Source organism: Barbus barbus, assembly GCF_936440315.1.
Source record: "Barbus barbus genome assembly, chromosome: 10".
Lineage (NCBI taxonomy): Eukaryota > Metazoa > Chordata > Actinopteri > Cypriniformes > Cyprinidae > Barbus > Barbus barbus.
In genome coordinates, this window is record NC_136738.1 from 18,467,822 (window position 1) to 18,488,564 (window position 20,743).

The 20,743-nt window shown below is 36.8% G+C and overlaps 2 protein-coding genes across 7 annotated transcripts; one reads left to right on the forward strand and one right to left on the reverse strand.

The window, feature by feature from the left end:
• The first annotated feature begins 1,336 nt into the window (after positions 1-1,336).
• On the forward strand, positions 1,337-7,656 carry serpine3 (serpin peptidase inhibitor, clade E (nexin, plasminogen activator inhibitor type 1), member 3). Of its 4 annotated transcripts, none has more exons than XM_079427855.1 (10): positions 1,600-1,904; positions 2,431-2,466; positions 2,840-3,106; positions 3,263-3,490; positions 4,857-5,084; positions 5,177-5,375; positions 5,464-5,564; positions 5,690-5,776; positions 6,674-6,757; positions 7,326-7,656. In XM_079427855.1, exons 3-10 carry the CDS (start codon positions 2,857-2,859, stop codon positions 7,373-7,375), a joined length of 1,227 nt encoding a protein of 408 aa, XP_079283981.1. In that variant the 5' UTR covers positions 1,600-1,904; positions 2,431-2,466; positions 2,840-2,856; the 3' UTR covers positions 7,376-7,656. The 4 variants fall into 4 exon arrangements, with proteins under 4 accessions (XP_079283980.1, XP_079283978.1, XP_079283981.1 ...); XM_079427853.1 differs by having other exon boundaries at positions 1,635-1,904; positions 3,263-3,496; XM_079427854.1 differs by lacking the exon at positions 2,431-2,466 and having other exon boundaries at positions 1,337-1,904.
• Positions 7,582-20,376, reverse strand: ints6 (integrator complex subunit 6). 3 transcript variants are annotated; one of them, XM_079427848.1, is made up of 18 exons: positions 19,941-20,376; positions 19,776-19,853; positions 19,225-19,374; positions 17,768-17,857; positions 16,047-16,230; positions 13,583-13,708; positions 13,023-13,171; positions 12,757-12,909; positions 12,495-12,627; positions 12,173-12,267; positions 11,971-12,081; positions 11,671-11,886; positions 11,221-11,347; positions 10,886-11,028; positions 10,620-10,791; positions 10,137-10,475; positions 9,769-9,862; positions 7,582-9,458 (listed from the first exon to the last, which is right to left on the reverse strand). In XM_079427848.1, the coding sequence occupies exons 1-18, from the start codon at positions 20,049-20,051 to the stop codon at positions 9,365-9,367; spliced, it is 2,565 nt and encodes an 854-aa protein (XP_079283974.1). In that variant the 5' UTR covers positions 20,052-20,376; the 3' UTR covers positions 7,582-9,364. The 3 variants fall into 3 exon arrangements, with proteins under 3 accessions (XP_079283974.1, XP_079283973.1, XP_079283972.1); XM_079427847.1 differs by having other exon boundaries at positions 7,924-9,458; positions 10,131-10,475; XM_079427846.1 differs by lacking the exon at positions 7,582-9,458 and having other exon boundaries at positions 9,773-10,475.
• Between the last annotated feature and the right edge of the window lie 367 nt (positions 20,377-20,743).

The following is a 20,743-nucleotide window of genomic DNA, read 5'->3' on the forward strand; positions in this document are numbered from 1 at the left end:
TGAGAATTGGTCTCTAAACTAAACTAATATTACTTATAATTTCAAAATAACAAATATTGTTATTATTGCGTACTATAGCATAAGCAGTACTGCTCACCATATAATAATAACTTCTACTATTAATGTGTATTAAAAGACACATGTATTAATATTTGTAACAGTAATGATGCATATTATTAGCAGTTATTAGTATTAGTACTCACCCTATATTAATAATAATAATTACTACTAAGTTAATAATGATGATAATTACTATTATTAATAGGAATAGTAATAGTAATTAATTTAAAATAAAAAAAATATTATTATTACATACTATAGCATAAGTAGTACTGCTCATCTTATTAATAATAATAACAGTAAGGATGCATATTATTAGCAATTATAAGTATTCATACTCACCTTATTTTAATACTAATAATTACTACTATTAAGGTGGTAATAATAATAATAGTAATTATTATTATTATTAGAACCATCACCATCATGACACTAATATGTTCAATTATTATCATATAATGCAATCCACTGCATACTTAATTGTGAGAATGTACACACGCCCTGATAGGTTGTTTCTAGAACGGTCCAATTGTAACTAAAGGGACTAAATAGTCCAAATGTTTTAGACATATTTTTAAATCTGTTAATGTTTTAGTTCATCAGTATTTGACCCATTAAAGAAGTTTCTGTATTCAAAGTATGTTTGCATACCAACTTTTAAATATCTGACTTCAACATGAAAGAGGAGTTGTTTACTTTGGACCCCATTCCTTTGGGTGCATTGTCCTTGCCCAAGTGACCGTGACTTTCCCATCATCATTTCCCATCTTAAAAATTCAAATGCCATGGATGGAATACTGGAATTAAAGAATCTGTCTTCTCCACTGATTGCTGCCAAGTTGGTTCAACTAATTAACATGCCTTCTGATGGGCACCGTCCAAATACCTGATGCTTACTGATCATTTCCCGCTTGCAGTTTACCATGGGAAAAATGTCTTTTCAATCCATTAGGGTCATTTGAGGAAACTCCACTTACAATGGAGATCTGACTTTGACAATGTATAACAGTTGTTTAAAATAATTGTTCGGTAACACATTAGTATAGGGATCAATTCTCAGTATTAACTAGTTGCTTATTAACATGCCTATTAACAACGGCTATTGGATGTTTATTAGCACTCATAAAGCACATATTCTGCATGACCATATTCTGCATCCCTAATCCAATACCTAAACTTAACAACTATTTTACTAACCTTTATTAAGCATTATTTTACATTTTAATAATATTTCACAATATTGCTGTTTTCCTTTGTTTTGTTCAAATAAATGCAGCTTGCTGAGAATAACACTTCTTTCAGTCAATCAACAATTATAGTGTGTAGATGTTAACAGGTTGGTAAAGCTCACAGCTTGGCATTGATTGCATGAGAATTTTAAATGTTTGATGGCACCTCATGCAGAAATGCTGATGCAGCATGTTGCCCTGTGTTATAGCTGGGATGGCATTTGCTCACTCCATCAAAAGAACAAGCTGCTTGTGTAATGATTTCCTCTCTCTATCATGTGTTTGTTTGTTTGTTTGTGTGTGTGTGTGTGTGTGTGTGTGGCTGAACTTGTCGAGTGCGGATTTGCTGGTCGAGCGCATGCCTCCCTCTGCCTGGCTCCTTATAGTGCCGGGCGGGAGGCAGGAATTCTGACCGAGTGGTACGGACATCGCCGCCGGAGACCACAAACACGAAGCTCTCCCTTTAAACAAGGTCTCATGATCGACAACTCTTTCAATCAGTTGTCCTGGCGTGGAGGATCAGGGCGAACGCACGTCCTCCTGGATTGATACTGATAGTGGAGCTGAACATCAGGAGCAGCTGACACTCACCCAATCCAGAGGACGAGCCGGCAGGTAAGAAGTTCCTAAATATTTGAATTCAGTCATACATTTTAATAATCAAATTTGGTTTTTAATTATTTTTTAATTATACTATATAATAAGTAAGAAGTTCTTAAATATTTTAATTCAATCATACATTTAATTATATTTTGTTTTTAATTATTTTATTATACTATATATTTTTAATTAAATATTTTAATTATAGGCCTATTTTGATCCATATCAATATAAATTTATATGAATGTAGCAAGGATATCTGTTCAGAAGTTTAATTTCATTATTTTCGTATTGTGATTTACACCATTTCATGTTGCATTAATATTGGATATATGGAGGCTGTGGCATAGTTCACCCCAAAAAAAGGAAACTCTGTCATCATTGTTTTAAACATAATGTCATATAAACATAAAAGAAGATATTTTGAGAAATGTCTCCGTGTGTGTGTGTGTGTGTGTTTTATCCATACAATGGAAATCAATGGTCACCAAAACTATTTGGTTACCAGCATGCTACAAAAAATGTATTCTGTGTTCCACAGAAGAAATATGACTTACAGGTTTGGAATGACATGAGGGTGGGTAAATGACAGATTTTTCATTTTTTTGGTAAATTATCCTTTAATTTTTACATTCATTCAGAATAGAGACCACACATCAGTGCAATTAAGATGCTAATCTTAAAAATTAATCAAATCTATTATAAAGATTAACCAACTTTATCCTGGCTTGCAAAAGTTGTGCTGCTGAAAAGTGGGTGATAGTAGTATTATTTTGTACTGAATCAAAGTTACACCAACAAAAGTAATTTATTAGGTTATCTTTAATAGATATCAAATACATTATATATTTTATTATTTAATTTTATTTTATTTTCAACTTGTAACCAAATCCATGACTCATTTGTGGGCTGTTCTGGAAAACTCTTTCTTAATAATTTTGCGTTTGCAGAATTTGACCTGTTGATCATGCATCACCTGTCTGTGACTTCCCTGTTGCTCTGTCTGTGGCTGCTGGAGCGCTGCCATGGCAACAGCCTCAATGATCTGCACATGCAGTTTGGCATCAGCCTCTACCAAACACTCACAGAGACGGAGAACAACTCCAACCTGATCGTGTCTCCAGCCAGCGTCTCGTTGTGTCTGGGTCTTCTGCAGCTCGGTGCCAGGGGAAACACTCTAGCACAACTTGAGGAAACTCTGGGATATGACGTGAACGGTAAGAGGAAACTAGCGGCACACCTGTAATCTGTACGTTGTTTTCCTAAATAGTTCAAAATCTAAATCAGCCCTGTCTGACAACCTGCCTACCTGCCTTATCCAATGCTTGAAAAGTTAACATGACAGTTTTGATGATACACTGGTCTCCTCGCAGATGCTCGAGTGCAGGACATTCTGTCTCGGCCACAAGGACACCTGGGTAATTCCAGTGATGGGGTGCGGCTTCAGCTTGCCAATGCCTTATTTGTCCAGAGTGGTGTGAAACTCCTGCCAGAATTTACCCAGCATGCCTTGGGATGGGGTAACAGTAGTCTACTGAGTGTAAACTTCAGTAATCAAAACCACACTCATAGTCAGCTACAGCAGTGGACACGTTCCCTGAGTAAAGGTGAGTTTTATTTACTAATAGTCAATGCAGTTTCCCTAAAACCACCACACGTTCATCATTTATATTTAGATGGTCTCCAATGTCATTTTAAGTGATGGATACATATGACCTACAAAAACAAAATAAATATACATGTTTATAGTGTTAATTATGTAAATACTGTACATATGATGTAAAATGAAAGACTGATTTAAATTTACATTATGATTTTAAAACATAATTATGTATTATCAATAGTGCTGTCAAACGATTAATCGCGATTAATCGCATCCAAAATAAGTTTTTGTTTACATAATGTATGTGTGTGTACTGTGTATATTTAATATATATATATATATATATATAAACACACACATGTATGTATATATTTTTAAAAGTTATGTTACGTTTATATATTAAATATATTTATACATGTTATAAATTATATGAATATAAATATATACATGTAAATATTTTCAAAATATATACTGAATGTGTGTTTATTTATATATACACACAATAATAATAGTAATAAATATACACAATACACACACATAAACTATGTAAATAAAAACTTTTATTTTGAATGTGATTAATCGCGATTAATCTTTTGACAGCACTAATTATTAAATATTGATGAGAATTTAAATATATATATTTAGTAAATTTAATTATGTAAATATGTGTTAGCAAAATTAGATGATTTAAATTGAATTACATGTGATTATGATTTTAAAATATAATTATGTAAATATATATGATGTCAAATTAAGCATTGATTAGAATTTAAATATAATTATGTAAATATATATTATGTAAAATTAAATATTGATTTCCACTGTGTAAAAAAAGAAAAAAAGAAAAATCAAACTTGTAAATGAAATAAAGATTATTGAAGTATTTTTTTTTACAAGGAAGTAGTTTCATTCTTCTTCATTTAAAATGTAATGTTTAATTAAATGTGTTACTAATTCCTTGAAATTATTTGTAAAATTTTCACAGTTTCTACACCAAATATTTTTCAGTGCATTTTAAATATAAGAATGAATTTAAAATATAATTTTGTAAATATATACGATTGATTAGACTTTAAATATGACTTTTAAATGTAATTATGTAGATATATGAAAAAATATATTGTATGCCAAATTAGATATTAATTTGGATTTAAAATATAATTATGTAAATATAAATGATGTGCAATTATTTGTAAAATAAACTAAAACTGAGTGTAAATTGTTTCTACACCAAATATTTTTCAGTGCATTTAATTTTTTGGATTATGATGAGACACATGAAACTATAGTACATGTAGGATATGTAGCATACTGTATTTTTTCATATAAATGATTAAGTGTAAGTGTATGATTTATTTCTAAAGCTGGCCATCTCCAGACAAAAGAGGAGCAACTTCAGTCCAGTGAGTCCCAGGAAGAGGCCTCCAGGCAAGACAGTTTACTGCACATGGCTCTTCTGAGCACGGTGGTGTTTCACGGTGCCTGGCAGAAACAATTTCTCTTCACTGACACCCAGAACCTGCCCTTCAGCCTCTTAGACGGCAGCACAGTCAAAGTCCCAATGATGTACCAGTCAACCGAAGTCAATATTGGTAAGGGGAGGATCAAGACATACACCAATACAAGAGTTAGATGGAAGCCTATTGTTCTGTTAAGAGCGTATACCTCTACCTGTCAACCTTAGGGCATTTCCACCTGCCGTCCGAGCAGGAGTACACTGTGCTGGAGCTACCGTACTTGGATCGCTCACTAAGACTACTGGTGGCCTTACCTAGTGACCGGAAAACCCCTCTGTCCCAGCTGGAAAAGCAGCTCGTGGACCGTGCTGTGGGACTGTGGGATACTGGATTAAGACGCACTAAGATGGATATATTTCTGCCCAGGTAACAGCATGCAAATAAATAAATAAATAAACTACTTGTGAAATGCATATATTTTATTGGATATATCCTTGTTTTGTGTGTATTTTAGGTTTAAGATGCAGAGCAGGTTTAATCTGAAGCCTGTTTTACAGTCTCTCGGTATCTCTGATGTCTTCAGTCCCTCAGCTGCTGATTTTAGAGGCATCTCAGGTAGGAAAGTTAAACTGAAAACAGTTTATACCAGTCATAGATGCTGAGAAATGATCACAACACCATCAGTTTAAATCAAGGATTCACTCTGTGAAGATTAAGCCTTCTGTTTGATATGTCTACAGATGGGGAAGGGCTTTTTGTATCAGAGGCTTTCCATGAGGCAAGAATAGAAGTGACAGAGGAAGGGACAAAAGCAGCTTCAGCTACAGGTATGTGACATTTTGCTTGCTGAAATAAAATAGTGTGGAAATTGAAAACAAGAGAAATGTTTAGGAACACTTATGAATATGAAATACTGTTTGTTTAATGTTAATGAAGACTGATCTGACTCTGTATTGACATACCATTATCATAATATAGACTTCAGCCTCTTCGTGTTATGCCTGAATCATTTTTTTCCCAACGAAGACAGCCAATCAGAATCCATTCTGCTTTAAAGAGCTTGAGCATTTGAGCAGCAGATGACAAAACATTATCATCCATTAGTGTGGAGACTAATATAGTTCTAACAAGCCTCAAGTGCTTGTTAAACTAATTAAAGAAACATTATTCTCTTGTGAAGAGGACAAACGCACCAAATATTATCCCTGAATTTTTTTTTTTTTTTTTAAGATGTAATCTTTTATACACTCAGAAAGGAAGTCGTGGCCTAATGGTTAGAAAGTCGGACTTGTAATCCAAAGGTTGCGGGTTCGAGTCTCGGGCCGGCAGGGATTGTAGGTGGGGGGAGTGAATGTCCAGCGCTCTCTCCACCCTCAATACCACGACTGAGGTGTCCTTGAGCAAGGCACCGAACCCCCAACTGCTCTCCGGGCGCCACAGCATAAATGGCTGCCCACTGCTCCGGGTGTGTGTTCACGGTGTGTGTGTGTTCACTGCTGTGTGTGTGTACGATGGATGGGTTAAATGCAGAGCACGAATTCCGAGTATGGGTCACCATACTTGGCAGTATGTCACTTCACTTTGAAAGGCTCTGGTGTATGTGTACCTGGTTGAGAGTCAGTTGTAGTCAACAGCTGGTTTATAGTTGAACAGACTGTTCAAGATGTGAATCGGCTTGGAAATAACTGATGACTGAGCTTTCTTCCTTCTATCTTTCTTTTTAGCAATGGTGCTATTGAAAAGATCCCGTTCAGCGGTTTTCAAAGCAGATCGACCATTTCTCTTTATCTTACGGCAGATCAATACAGGTAAATACTAAAATCTGGAATTATCACTGATAGCATGCATTCTTAAAATTACTCTACCCTGACATTAAATTGTATATAACATCCAAACATTTGAGGTCAGTAAGATTCTTTAATGTTTTTAACAGTCAAATTTATTTGATCGATTAAAATAAATGTAATTTATTTGAACAGAAATACAGTTAAAACAGTAATATTCTAAATTATTATTACTATTTAAAAGGTTTATTTGAACAAATTTTCTATTTATATTATTTACAATGTAATTTATTCATGTGATGGCAAATCTGAATTTTTCAGCATCCATTACTCCAGACTTGTCACATGATCCTTTAGAATTAATTCTTGTATGCAGATTTGTATGCTTGAGAAGCATTTCTTATTAATGTTGAAAACAGTTTTGCTGTTCATGATTTTTAGTCTAACTGTTTTGTGACATTATACATGTCATTCTCCATAGAGTGATCATCATAAACAACGTTATTAATCTACATGAACCAACACAGATCTGCATGACATCTGTTTTGTGACATTGGAGAGTCAGTTTAATCTGTAGGTTTTTACTCCACAGGGTCATTGCTGTTTATAGGTCGAGTTCTGAATCCAGCCGAGATGTCTTGAGATGATACATGCAATCACTTCTTCAAATGACTAACACACAATGGAGGCTTGTGTTAATATACATTTGTATGATTCTGCCAACTCAACACACCCCTCCTCCCTCATGGGTGGGGGGTCAGAGGGATATCCGAGGACCGTTAAGGAGGGTCCACTGACACTTCAGGAAGAGGGACGAGACTTTTGTACATATCTGTAAATAAAAAATTTTTTTGCACTTTAAAGTGTCTGCTGTCATTTTTTTTTTTCCAGTCTGCCCTCAATAAATTTCCTCAATTCTGATGGAAGTGTTTGGTTACCATCAGTTACTGATTTCATGGATCTCAGAAATAAGAATTCTGCGAAGTACCGAGCCTCACATTTAATGACTGTTGAAATTTGTGAGATCTAGAACCAAAACTCCCCAAGTAGCTGTCCGTTTCATCAGTCTATGGATTAGCAATAGAAGAAAAAAAAAAAAAAAAAAAAAAAAAAAAATCACATGACAAGCCACTTCAGTCTTTATCCCTGCAAACTGATGGGTTTATGCATATAAAAAACAATGAACATAGTAAGATTTGCAATCCTTTTTAATGACATTGTGCCACTGAGAATTTAATGACAGAAAAATGTCATTTATTTACATGACTATTCACAGTGTAAAATAGACTTTATTCAAATACATACAAAAAAGGCTTTCCACCAACAATATTTTCAATGTCACCATGTACATATGTACAGCATAATACAAATAATTTTTTAAAGAAGCCTTTCTCCTTTATCGATAACATGTATAGCAAAGATTTGGTCCCTATATTAGGGTGCAGGGTTAAGAGGGTGAGATAGAAGACCAAAGACAGACCCCCCAAAAAATAAAAATGCGCTAAGGGACACTGGATATTTGGCAGTAATGTAGGAATACATTAGCAGCAGCTTGCCATGTCAGTGAATAAGTGGCTCTTAACTTCATCCTGAATGATTAAGTATCAACTTTACATTGTTTGGGTGTTTCATTATTAGATCCTTCCGGTTGTTGCTTCTGTAAATCAAATATGGTTATTCGATGCAGAACTGTCATTTGCAATTTTTAGCCAAGAGAACAAAAGTTCAGAGAAGTGATATAATCCTTACTTTTTCACAGAAGTTTGTCATGGTTCTGTGATCTGAAAACCACATGACATGCTACAGAAGGTCTTTTGCTAAAGGCAAAACTGTTGCTTGAAGCCATGCTTAATAATGCTGGGTAGCTTAAAAATAAAAGTCTAAGTGGAAAATGTGTGTTTATAGATTTAAAACAAAAACACTACACTTTTGTGAAAGGAGAAAGAGCTTTTTAAGAATATTGGGAAAACAATTCCAGAAAGATGTTCCTCTGCTGCTAAACAAATGCTAAATCTTCTGCAACATCATTCCTGAGATGAGTTAACAAACAACAAATGACTTTTGGAGTGTGCAAGTCTTCATTTAATTATGAAACCTCAAAGTCACTCAAACTTCCAACTTTAAAGAATTGCTTGGCAACTCGCCTTTTTATTGGTGTAGAATATTGCTGATGTAGTTGCTTTATTAAGCGAGATCCAACCTAACAAATGTGATGTCTGTCTGAGGCAGCGAGTTCGCAGGGGTACAATTCCCCACTGAAATTAAAGGAAAACGTTGATATTGGTGATCAATGCCACGTGTCAATGTCGCAGGGGACTGTGGGGGAATACAAAAATGCAAATGAGTGGAGGAAGCCAATGCCATTCAACCAGTTCTCTTTGGCACAATTAGATGGGAAAAATGCCTTAAAAGAAAAGAAAAAGAAAGAGCAGTGTGTGCGTGTGACCATTTGATATAGAAAGAGCAACTTTTCCCATTTCGCCCAATCCTGAGGTTTAGCGACAACCCATCAAGTCCACTGATAAAATCAGCTTCAATACTGATAAAGACTGGAGACACACAAGTCCAAAATAACATTACATAAATAGTGCAGATATGTGCTGAGTCCTTCAAGTAGGACAGATGGAGTGCTCAGAAACCGTCCAGATGATTCATGCTGTTGGCTCTTAAGTGAATCTCCTCTAAGAAGTTCTCCAGCTGCTCAATCAAGACCCTCTTCTTAAACCTGCGCGCACACACAAACACTGCATGTAATTTAATTAGCAATTAAAGAGCTGTGTCTATGAAAACAACATGGGGTTACTTGTATTAAAAGCAGCTTAATTTTAGGTTTACACATTACGGCCAAAGACTTCAGTTATGAATGCTCATCATATGTACACAGCTGAACACGAGTTAGAAAGTTAGAGAATGCTTAATAAAAAATAATTTTTTTTAAAAAAAAGTAGTATACTTGGGGCTTTAACCTTCATACAAATACCAATATGCAGAGTTAGCATCTACTTCAACAATCTGCATTTGAATCTAGAGTTTACCTGGCAGCCTCTTTGATTATGCTCTGCAGAAAGATCAGACGTGTTTCCAAACTGCCCTGGATTTGCTTGAGGAGGTAGAAGATTTTCTCATAACCTGCATTAAGACAAAGGGGGAAAAAAAGGGACATTGGGGGAGAAGAAATATTTTATGTATGGTGTTATGAGCAGTGACAAAACAACAACTGTAAAACCACTGGAACAATAGAATTTCAAAAAGCATGTAATGTCATTACAATGTAAAAATAAAAATGACAAATGAAAACCAGCTGTAACAATGTTACAGATTTGCACATGTAGCAAAAGCAGCAAACATGGCCAGTTGATTTCACAAGGCCCAAGACAAAGCGTTTGTGGGAGGTCACCCTCACGTCTGCCAGGCTTCCTGATCTCCTTGGTGATGAGTACTCTGAGCTCAGAGTTCAGTTCCTGGCTCTCTTGGTTTCTGATCTTCTTCAGTTGGCAGGGGGAAGGGTAACAGTGTGGGGCCTCCTCTTCACCCTCGCTGCCCAGAGAAAACTCGCTATCGCTGGACTGGCCGTTCTCCTGCACTCCGTCCTGCTGGTTCTCAACCTCTTCCGGCAGAAGGTGGTTCCTCTGCTGGATCAGTTCAGACTCGGGTGCAGGACTTAGCTCCTTGTCCGAGTTGCGGTTTGACTCGAGATGGTTGTTGATGTGATTGCCCAATTCGGTGTCATCATTATCTGGAGCTGTGTTGAATTAGATATGAAACATGCATAAAATAGCAGATTCAAAGTTTTGCTCACAGAATAAGGGTGAATAAATGAAAGGATTTTAAATTTTAAATGACCTGCTACTAAAGGGGTTTTTCTGCCTGTGTGCTGGTTACTTACTTCTAGGTGGTGTTTTGGGAGGTGTATATGCCCGTCCCAGCCGAAGCAGAGGAGACATACAGCGCCTGCGTTTAGGGGCCCCGCCCCCAGCAGGACTGCTTGATTCTCCAGGACGTTTGCCTTTGCCTTGAGTGCCAGTAACGAATTCATCTGCCTCATCTACCATCATCGCCTGACACAGAGAGACAGAAAGTTATTTGCCTGAAAGTCAAATCTTTATTATGCTTTTTTTTTTTTTTTTTTGAAAGTCAGAGATCTAAAGGTACCTTCTTGTCCAGTTTGAAAGGGTTACCAAAGGTGTGCAAACGCTTAGGCTGATCGGGGTCTGCTTCTCTCAGCGGGGATGGGCAATGTTTTAAGAAATCCTGATAGTTGCCCATCTGAGCTATAGGAACACTGTGCAGCTGATCTAGAAAAATATTTATTATAAAAATATGTAAATAACATTCAAAATGTACCATGTAAACAGCATAACCATATCAGACAAAAAGTCTCAATTCTTTTGGAAATCAGAAGCTAAAATTAAATGAGCAAATCACCCAGATACTCGGGAAACTGCTCCAAGAAAATCAATAACCATTCATGGCTGTCTGAGCGTTACCTTGATCTTGACCTTTCAGAATACAGATGCTGGCGTGCAGAAGGTTCCGCCTCATACGGCTCAGCTGGTCTAGCAGATGAGATCTTGGGATATCATAGGGGTTCCGCAGCCCTTGCGGTTTTAATGCCTGTGCGAAAAGAGAAGGAAACAGGAGATAAGTGATCTGGATTTGGTAAGTGAACATGGATGCTTTGCTCAACTATGTCCTGAAAGAATAGTTGGGTAGGCACAAAACATGACTCTAAAATGCAAATGTGCCCCATGTTAAACACTTGTAGTGAATTCCAGCCCTCAGAATAAACATTAAAAATTAATCTTACCCTGACTTGATTCACATTGAGCAATATCATGTACGTGTATGCTTTGTGGATCTCTTGGTTTTGACTGCATGAAAACAGTATAAAACATCCACAAGGTGTACTGTATTTACAGTTTTGTATACATGCATACTTTATTCAGAGCAGCTAGTTGAAAGCCAGCAAACTCCTTGGTGTTTGCCTCCATTGGTAGAGCGGGCCCATCTCCCATGATACTGTGCAGCAGCTGCGTGAAATCCTTCCTGTGTGCCAGTGAGAGGGCGGCGCTTCTGCAGCGAAGTTTAATCCCACCTTCTAGTGACGCCTTTTTTCCTACTGATGCACAAACTCGGTCTGCCTCGATCTTTGCCTATAATATACACAATACAATATATAACTTCATGAATCATGTTTAAGTATAAAGACTATAAAAATAAGCTATGTTAGAACATACCTGCTGACTGAGCTTTTTGAGATAAGACACTACACTATAGCTCAGACCGTACTCCATGGCGTCAGCCAACAGGTTTGGAGCTCCCATCATTCTTAGTGCTTTCCGCAGGGCCTGTGTAAAAAACAAAATGACTTGAATGCATTCCAAAAGATACAATCACAATGTTGTAGTGTCAAAATGAATGACTTATTTCATTACTTACGGTGATATAGTAGGGCGGGACTGTTTTAAGATAGTTCTCAAAAGATTGTCGCCACTTTGCTGGAGGCTTGAACTTATGCACAGTAATCAAGTCATCTATAAATGATAAACAGACTTGTATATAACCGTTACATCCATTCACATTCAAAAGAAAACTGGTGTCTAGTTTTATTATAGTGTGGTGGTATAAAATATCAAAAACTAATTGCAAAGATTTTAAAAGACAAGACAGAACTAGAGAAATTCTTTCTCCTTTAGAGAATTCCTAGAGAATTATTCCTTTCATATCTCATAATAAATTAGATGATACTAATGAAGCTTACCAAGCAAAGGCAGCACCACAGGGTAGTTATAGGGCATGACAAACAGGTTGACACAGTTAAGAGCTGTGCTGGCCTTCAGATAACCAAACGGCTGCCCGAGTTCTCCGTATTTAGCACTGTTACACACAAAAACCTGAGAACGTATAAAAAGGCCATTAACACTCAAGCAGGAGTACAAGTTAGTGCAGTTTAGAGAACATACAGCCTATATGTAACCTGACCAGTGTGTATAACTGTGCTTAAAGACTGATACGAGCAGTACCTGCCAGCAGGTATGCGGTGATTTCCTCTCCAGTATGTACTGAGTGAGCGGAGAAGGCTCTAGCTCGTACTTGTCAAAGGGCACTTTATCCACCACCATGGGTTCTGAATCAACACATGAAAACTTCACCTGCGGGTGAGCTGCACGTGGAGGCTGCAGAGGAACGGAGTCAACTGAGCAGAAAGTACACTTGCATGGCTTAGAAGTTGCCATTACACTAGAAAAACCAACAGAGCATATACATATAAAAAAGTTTTTTTTCATACCAAAGTAGGAGAGTTCTGGTCAGGCCAAAAGGACTCTGGGATAGGCCAATGACCAATAGGAACACCCGTTTTAGGGTTGGGTCTGACATAGATCATCTTATGACAGCTTTGCCATGATTGAGGTCCATACTTAATTTCTATTGGGCCATCTGTGTAAAACAAAAAAAGTAGTGTCATTATTATTGGACTGGTTTAAAATTTTTGTAAAGCACTACCATTCATTTTTGGAAAGAAATGCTTCTATTCATTAAGAAATTATGAAGTTGATCAAACATGACAAGGACAACGGAAATTTAGATTTGCAATCACAGGAATAAGTTGCATTTTAAAACTTATTTTAAATTAATAAGTTCTCAATATTCGTGTTTTTACTGTATTTTTACTGTGTAAATTACAAAGTCTTCTGTGACTGAAAAGTGTTCATGTTTGAATACTAAAATAGCAATTGTCACCACTGGATTTATAAAGTATCCATCTATCCAGCCACCTATATTGGTCACAACCAGAACTGATAAATAACATAGGCACTTGAAAATAACAAAAACCAGAACCTCCTTTACCTTCAGTAGGTGGAGGATCAGGTCCAGTCTTTTCAAAATTAATGACCACACCACTCTGGATTTTCTGCACCAGAGACTCCAGACACTGGTTCAGCATTCTCTGGGAAAATACACTGTACGACCGGCCTAAACACACAGCAGAAAAAACACCATCAAAAGACATTTAGCAATTGCATCTGACATGTGAGCTTTAACTTAAGGGCCTACATGTAAATTTTAGCCACAACTATTCATATTTGAGGTAATTTAATACTGTCTGGTTTAAGATGAAACCATTTTCTGTGGCCTTTTTTTCTGGCCAGTTCATTGGAAAGCCACAGCTATTCACATGCGTGCACACACACACACACTACACAGCAGCCACTCTTATTGTGTTTAGTATTTTATCAGCATGAGAGGACAGACGTTGTTCCTCTCTCTATAGTGAAGTTCAGCTCGTCTCTATTACACAGCTGTATTAGTCAGCACACACACACACACACACACACACACACACACACACACGAGTCCAGCAGAATCTGCTCTTAACCACAAATCTGCAATTCTCTTCAATTCACAATTCAAACACCGTTTCACAACACGTAAACACCACCTGACAGATACAACTTGACATTTACTCAGCAGGGCATGTAGAGCTTTTTAAAGAGTGGCCTAATTTTACTCTGTAATCTCAAACCTATAAATATCCAATTCAAAATGTTATTTTAAACGCAAAAAAAAAAGACAGAAAAAAATTAATCTGTGATCTTAAACTTGCTTTCTCATGAACAAGTCTCTCTCAACTTCTCGCAGAGGGGCTATATAGTAGGGATGTTAATTCTTCATGTTAACATTCTTTTCTGAAAACTGGTTCTTTTGGACAGTTGGCTCACGTAATCATGCAATGACGTCACATCTACGCAACTATTATTAAAGCACCCAATAATTGTGCGAAATGCAGATGTTTTACATGCCTAAAACACATAAATTGGTGAGTCAAGAACTATTGTAGCCATACACAAACTCATGACTCCAGAGAGAATCGCTATTAGTGTTGACTCTAAACTGCTGCCATCAGACCACCGTTATACTTTTTATTCCTTTTATACTTTATGCAACTTATCAAAAGCTACAAATTCTGCCCCCTATTTTGAAACCTTTAACAGAAGCCAATGTTCACAGTTTAGTGTACTGTTGGAGTAACTGAAGTGCCAGACATCACTAATATACAACATCTAGCACTAAAATCACTAAATACATGGCCAGCAGACTTCATTTCAGTTCATGGAGTTCATTAACTTTTCTATTCCACACACATGGCTCTAGACTGCGACCAAATTGTCACATTTGCGACAATTTTTTGAGAATGTGCGAGTTCAAATTTGACGTGGTCGCATTTGTGCGAGTGCATGGTCTGCTCTGCTCCAAAGAGCCTGCTCCATACAAGGGCATGTTGCTGGGTCGCGGCACATTGTAGCAGGAGTCAGATTTCACTCATCAAGTGAAGAGAGGCGCTGTCAGTGAGAGCGCTTCAGGTGTAGAGCCTGGTTTATACTCTACGCGTTTAGCACTAGCCGCGCGCGGTAAAAAATGATGTGAATATTATATAAGGAAACGATGGCGGACAGAGGATTTGGTTGTCAAGCTAAAAGTAAAGTAAAATACCACTTCTTAAACCAGAAGTGGTAAACACGTTGGTATTCTTGTGGGAAAAAAAAACAAACAAACAAGCACTTTCACCACAGCCAGTTTGTTTTACTTTTCTTTTTGTTTTTATTTTGAAAAGCTTGATATCTTTGCTGTTTACCTTACGTTACGCTATGGAGGCTATCTTTTTTTTTTATCTGATACCTCAATGTTTGCTAAACATTTTGTAATTTATTAGTCGGTATATAAAACAGCATGTGGTGTACGCCATGCCTCATCTTATTCGTTAAACCTTATGCAAGCTAGTTTGTCCTTGTAGCTTACTGTTTTATTGTTGTTGTGCTTTTTAATTAAGAATAACAATATATCTATCTTTTGTTTTAGTCTTAAAAAATGAAAGGTATATAGATGCAAGCAAAACAGACAATTATCTTTTCTTGTAAAACGTGGCAAGATCGCAAATTCGAAAGCATCCAAAGCCTTACAAAACTTATATTATAGCAAAAGAGGAAATCCAGGTCACAACATTCAAATCACAAATAATACTAGGCTACTGATGAAAAAGAACAGGTTGAATGTTAACCATTTTGTTACCATATAACTATAAACTATGATAAAAGTTAATCAGCATGCATTGATTAATCACACGATGTAGCAAAAGAAAAAAAATATTGCGACGAAATCATGTGCTCGTGCGACCGACTGAGAAAGTTAGAGCGACCAGTGAGAAGAATGAGTCTAGAGCCCTGACACATTTGTCTTTCAGCAATAAATATAAAAATTATAAATTTTCAATAAATACAATTTTCATTTATAAGTAGTTAAAATGCATACACACCCCCAGTGACCTCACACATGGGCGTAATAGGGGATGGGTCAGGTGGAACTCCACCTATTGGTTCAGGGTCAGCAGAGGCGTGGCCTGGAATGCGGAGCACTAAAGAGAAGAGTCGCTGGTCCCATCGGAAGGGCTCTTTGGTCAGCTCACTGCCAGGCAATGGTGTTGTCAGGGGCAAATGTAACTGGAACAGAGAAAGAGAATGAATTCATTCACATGTCAGCATATAAATGGAAAAATCCCTGGGGGAAAAAATCCTGTAGGATACATTGACTATTGCTCATTTTATCAGCTAGTTTTACATTCTGTTAAAGAGAAGAATGGATGTTAGATATGGAAAGGAAGGAGTGAACTATATCAAGAGTAAAAGTTTAACAGGAAAGAACAAGCAGGAAATGGCAAGTACAAAACAAAATAGGAAACTCATGACTAGACAGGATGCAGGGCTCTACAGTGCGACTGAACACTACTGCGTGCAAGTGCAACTATGAAAAAATATTTAGGAGCACCAGTGCGACTGACCCGATCAGCATATTTGTGTTTGCGCTGAGGTTTAAAGGTTTCTAACGTACTTACGCATTTTGGCAGCGTTGAGTAATGCATCACAGACGTATTCTCTCATTATGACAAAACAAAAAAAAAAAAAAAAAAAAAAAAAAAAAAAAAAAAAAGTGTAGATAGTGTAAATAAGAGATTCATTGTGCAGTGAAAGGAGCTTCGTTGATTATAATGGAGTTTTGTGAGATGGCGATGAACTAAGATGAGTGACAGCTTTTAATGATTATTAAGGGAGTTTGCAAATGTGATATTGATTTAATACAATAGTTTAGTTTAATAACAGTTCATTAAACAAGAAGTTAATATTAAGTGACTTATATTGTCTGATTAAAACACTATTGCCTTATTTTGCTCCATTTCATCAACTAAAATAGTTTCAAACAAAGTCCCAGCCAAGCCGCTGCACATCTCCATTCAAACATTGTTTCGTTTATGAATGAACGGTGTTTTTAAATGGATCTAATGAGTCAATGATTCAATTACCCATTCATAAATACAGTCAGACGCTTCGTTCCTGAATGAATTGGCCATTCGAACGAAACAATTAAATGAATGATTCAGTGATAAAATCAGTGACTACCTTAGTTTAATTTTTAAAGTATCTTTTCTTTTATTTAAATCATTTAATATTTTCTACATTCAAAATTGCATATTTAAAACATTAACCTCAACATGAATTTATGAATTTAATTGCACTTATACAACCTCTGCGCATCATTAAACAACTGAAAATACACCTACAAGCCACTTGTGTGTTCTTCTGTACCACCTCTGTAGTACAAATTTATTTCTTAAATACTGATTTCATTTGATTGGTCTCTTAATCTACTTCTTACTCTACTTGTTTTTACTTTGTTGTTTTAATTAGAAATTATAAAAAGCATAATTTTTTTTTTGGAATTTGACAAAAGATGACGTACTTTTAATAAAGTTAGAAAAATGCCATTACAAAAGGTAAAAAAAAAATCCTGTAACTCACTTGGAGTCAAATATCACCTCGTAATAGGAAGGTTAATTTTTGATCAGAATTTTTGATTATTGAATTGAAGGTGCTCCTAAATTTTTGACTGCACAAGTGCTCCTAAAAAGAAAAGCGCAGAGCCCTGGGACGGCCATCACAGAAGAAATCCTTTAAGTCCGGCCCATACTGACAAATAACCCACCTCGTCTTGTACACCAGAACTGCTGGTCAGCTTGCTGCCATCAGTTATGGCCACAATGATAGCAGGCTCCAAGAAAAAAGGGTTCCTACCCTGCAAAAGATAAGACAATATAATCATTATAAAACAGTAACCATAAAAAACTGAGCACCAGCAGTGGAGCTCATTAGAGAAAGGCATAGCTTGAAATACACCCACTGTTTTTGATGTTAACTATATGGTAGTTACACTGCTTTTATTACACAAACTAAAAATATGGCACATACGCACTGATAAAATAATGCATAATCAATCATTAAAACGCTCTGCTCTTTCAATGATTATTACACTTAATTACATCTTCAGCAAAGTGCAGTTTTATGGATGAATCATTTCTGAAACAAATACATGGACCAGAAACCAAGAGAGATCCATTACCAAGTATTCTCAATAATATAAGGAGAGAGTTTGTATCTAAATTTACCACAGGCAGGCAAAGGAAAGATTTAATGAGCCTGTTTTTCTTGTGTCATGTCACTACATGCAGCTCCATGACATGCCAATAATAAACTTAGGAACAGTATATATAATCTAAATCATAACCATGGCATATCAGAAATTCTCCTTTTGTGCAAATAAAAAAAAAAAAAAAGACAAGCAAGCAGGGAAAAATGACTGGAGCAACAAAAAAATAGGGTAGGGAGACTAAATTGTTGTAAGCATTGTTTGAAAAAAAGAAAGAAAAAAAAAAGTTCAAAATCTCTAAAAAAAAAATTCCTGATCATGCAGATTCCTATTGCAATGACTGGATTTCACCTGTAAATGTGAATGGTAAAAGAAACGGCTGTGAAAAAAAATAAAATTAAAATTTTATTACATGACAGGTGATATAATTCGATTTAATTAATTGGCATATATATAATGCCATCAAATGAAGACAGTAACGTGCTTGAAACGAATGAGAACATTTAGCATCTGCATAACACCCTGGTGGAAACCAGCTAGAACATCCTAGAAATCATGCATGAACCGCTCATATTTTTGAGTGAAAAAAGTGAAAAATGTAATAAAATTAATCTTCCATGAGTGATCAAAGTCACAAATAGCCTCCATAACCTTTATCATTACATCTATGTGAGGTAATGTTGAATGTGTTGAACTTTCACAGCTCAACATGCAGAAATACAAGAACTGTCCTTTACAAAACTCCTGGGAATACAAACAAAGAATTGGAAAACTTTTCCAAGAAAGCACACAAAAAAGCATTACCAGCGCCTACTACAAGACCCGCTTTTCAGTTTGTCATTACCCTTATTTGCATCCAAGATGCAGTTTAGTTGTTACTACTGTGTCACCAGGGGCTCTTGGGATTGTGTTGGCACAGTTGTGAGCCTATTGGGTGCTTATTTAACTGAGGTGTCGGGGATGGGCTCATGGGGTTAGGCCATAGACTTTATAACAGTCCCTGGTTTATAACGTACCTGTCCATAGTTGTCTATCCCCGAAACTAATCTATTGAGATTGAGTAAATCAAAAGCGGTCCGTAAAGACTGGCCGATTGATGTCAATCCAACTGCTTGCAGGTTCCTCAGCTCAGTCATAAAAGTGGCGTGACTGTCCTTCCATCCAGCCTGAAATATCAAGACAGAGAAAATGATTAGTTATGCCTTTTAAGAGATCCTCACATCAGAATTCTTCAGACAGATGTAGTGATCTGAATTTTGCTTTGGGGTATTAATGTAGAGGGCAGTGAAGAGTCCTCACTCTCTCTCGGTGGGAAAACTAAGTTAGGTTACCCCCCCCCCTCTCCCTCTCTTCTCTCAAGCACACACACACACACATACATAGAGCTCTCTGCTGCCACACTGAACAAAATGTCGGCCATGTTTAAACACACAAATTCATGCTGGACAGAATGTTTTCACACTACAAATTCAGCCGTGGCGTTTTGAAACGCAAACAGACGAAGCGAGCGCTGAGAGTGTCTGGAGTGAAATAAATCAGGTTTGGAAAGAAATAAAAGAGTTTGTACCTTAATTCCAGCCGGTGCTTCCTCGAAACTCACTAACATGTATCTGTCTCCCCTGCTGGCCGGATCTCTGCTCCTCAGCTGTGGAGAAAAGCGAACGGAAACGCAGGTTTTTTTGTAAGTTTTCTGTAAAGTGAGAGTGTGGAGCAGAGGTGTGTATTCCTTTACCTTCAGGAAAGTCTCAACTGCGCCCTTCGCTATGTCCAGATAGCTAGTGCCCAGATGGGAGCGCTGGTTCATGGAGGCGGACGTGTCTATCAGGAAAAGTAACACGGGCATTGTGTTGATAATCGCCCCTTCTACATGGACCGAATGTGCAAGCAGACAAATGCAGAGCAATCTTTTGTTCGCCTCCTGTCGCTGCTGTCAGCACGCTGCTAGCCGGCTAATGCTAACTGACTCGCGCATTCTTTCTGTCAGAGTGTAACTGTAGTTAGTGTTGAAAGAGCGATGCCTTGTAAACTTAAGCAAACCTCAGACCCTGGGGGGGAAAGGTTGTTGATTTACAAGGGAAACGGGTGTTGTTGCTGTAATTTGAAAGAAATTCCTAACTTTTATCATGGTAACTTTCTGTTTAGTTTACGTCCATGATTCTCCTCACACTGAGGTCTGCTCGCGGGATGCATGGTTTTATTCTGCGTTCAGCGCTTGACTCCGCCCCCTGAGCGCTGTGCGTCAAAACGCCTCAACTGATTGGCACCTAAAAATGAGTGATTAGCATATTCTCAAAAAAAGAGAAGCTCAAAGGGAGCATGCGCATTTGTAGACCTATTGTTTTTTTTATGACTATTGAAAAAAATATGCACGCACTTACGTTCAAATCTACATATAATGAACATTAAACACTAAGCATACAAAAAAAAGTAAAAAGGAGAAAACAACTGCATAAATAAATGTTTAAAAATCCAAATAAGAAAACAATCTTTAATAGCCAACTGTGCAGCCTTACTTAAGTTGATTTTATTAGCACA

What these genes read in the sequence shown, in the direction of transcription:
- serpine3 (XM_079427852.1), top strand. Translation starts at nt 2,857, where the DNA reads ATGCATCACCTGTCTGTGACTTCCCTGTTGCTCTGTCTGTGGCTGCTG. An exon ending in AAAAGCAGCTTCAGCTACAG is followed by an intron (nt 5,777 to 6,673) that starts GTATGTGACATT and finishes CTTTCTTTTTAG; the next exon opens with CAATGGTGCTATTGAAAAGA. An exon ending in CTTACGGCAGATCAATACAG is followed by an intron (nt 6,758 to 7,325) that starts GTAAATACTAAA and finishes TTTACTCCACAG; the next exon opens with GGTCATTGCTGTTTATAGGT.
- ints6 (XM_079427846.1), bottom strand. Translation starts at nt 20,051, where the DNA reads ATGCCCGTGTTACTTTTCCTGATAGACACGTCCGCCTCCATGAACCAG. An exon ending in ACCAGAACTCTCCTACTTTG is followed by an intron (nt 12,910 to 13,022) that starts GTATGAAAAAAA and finishes GTTCCTCTGCAG; the next exon opens with CCTCCACGTGCAGCTCACCC. An exon ending in CTTTCAAACTGGACAAGAAG is followed by an intron (nt 10,792 to 10,885) that starts GTACCTTTAGAT and finishes TCTCTGTGTCAG; the next exon opens with GCGATGATGGTAGATGAGGC.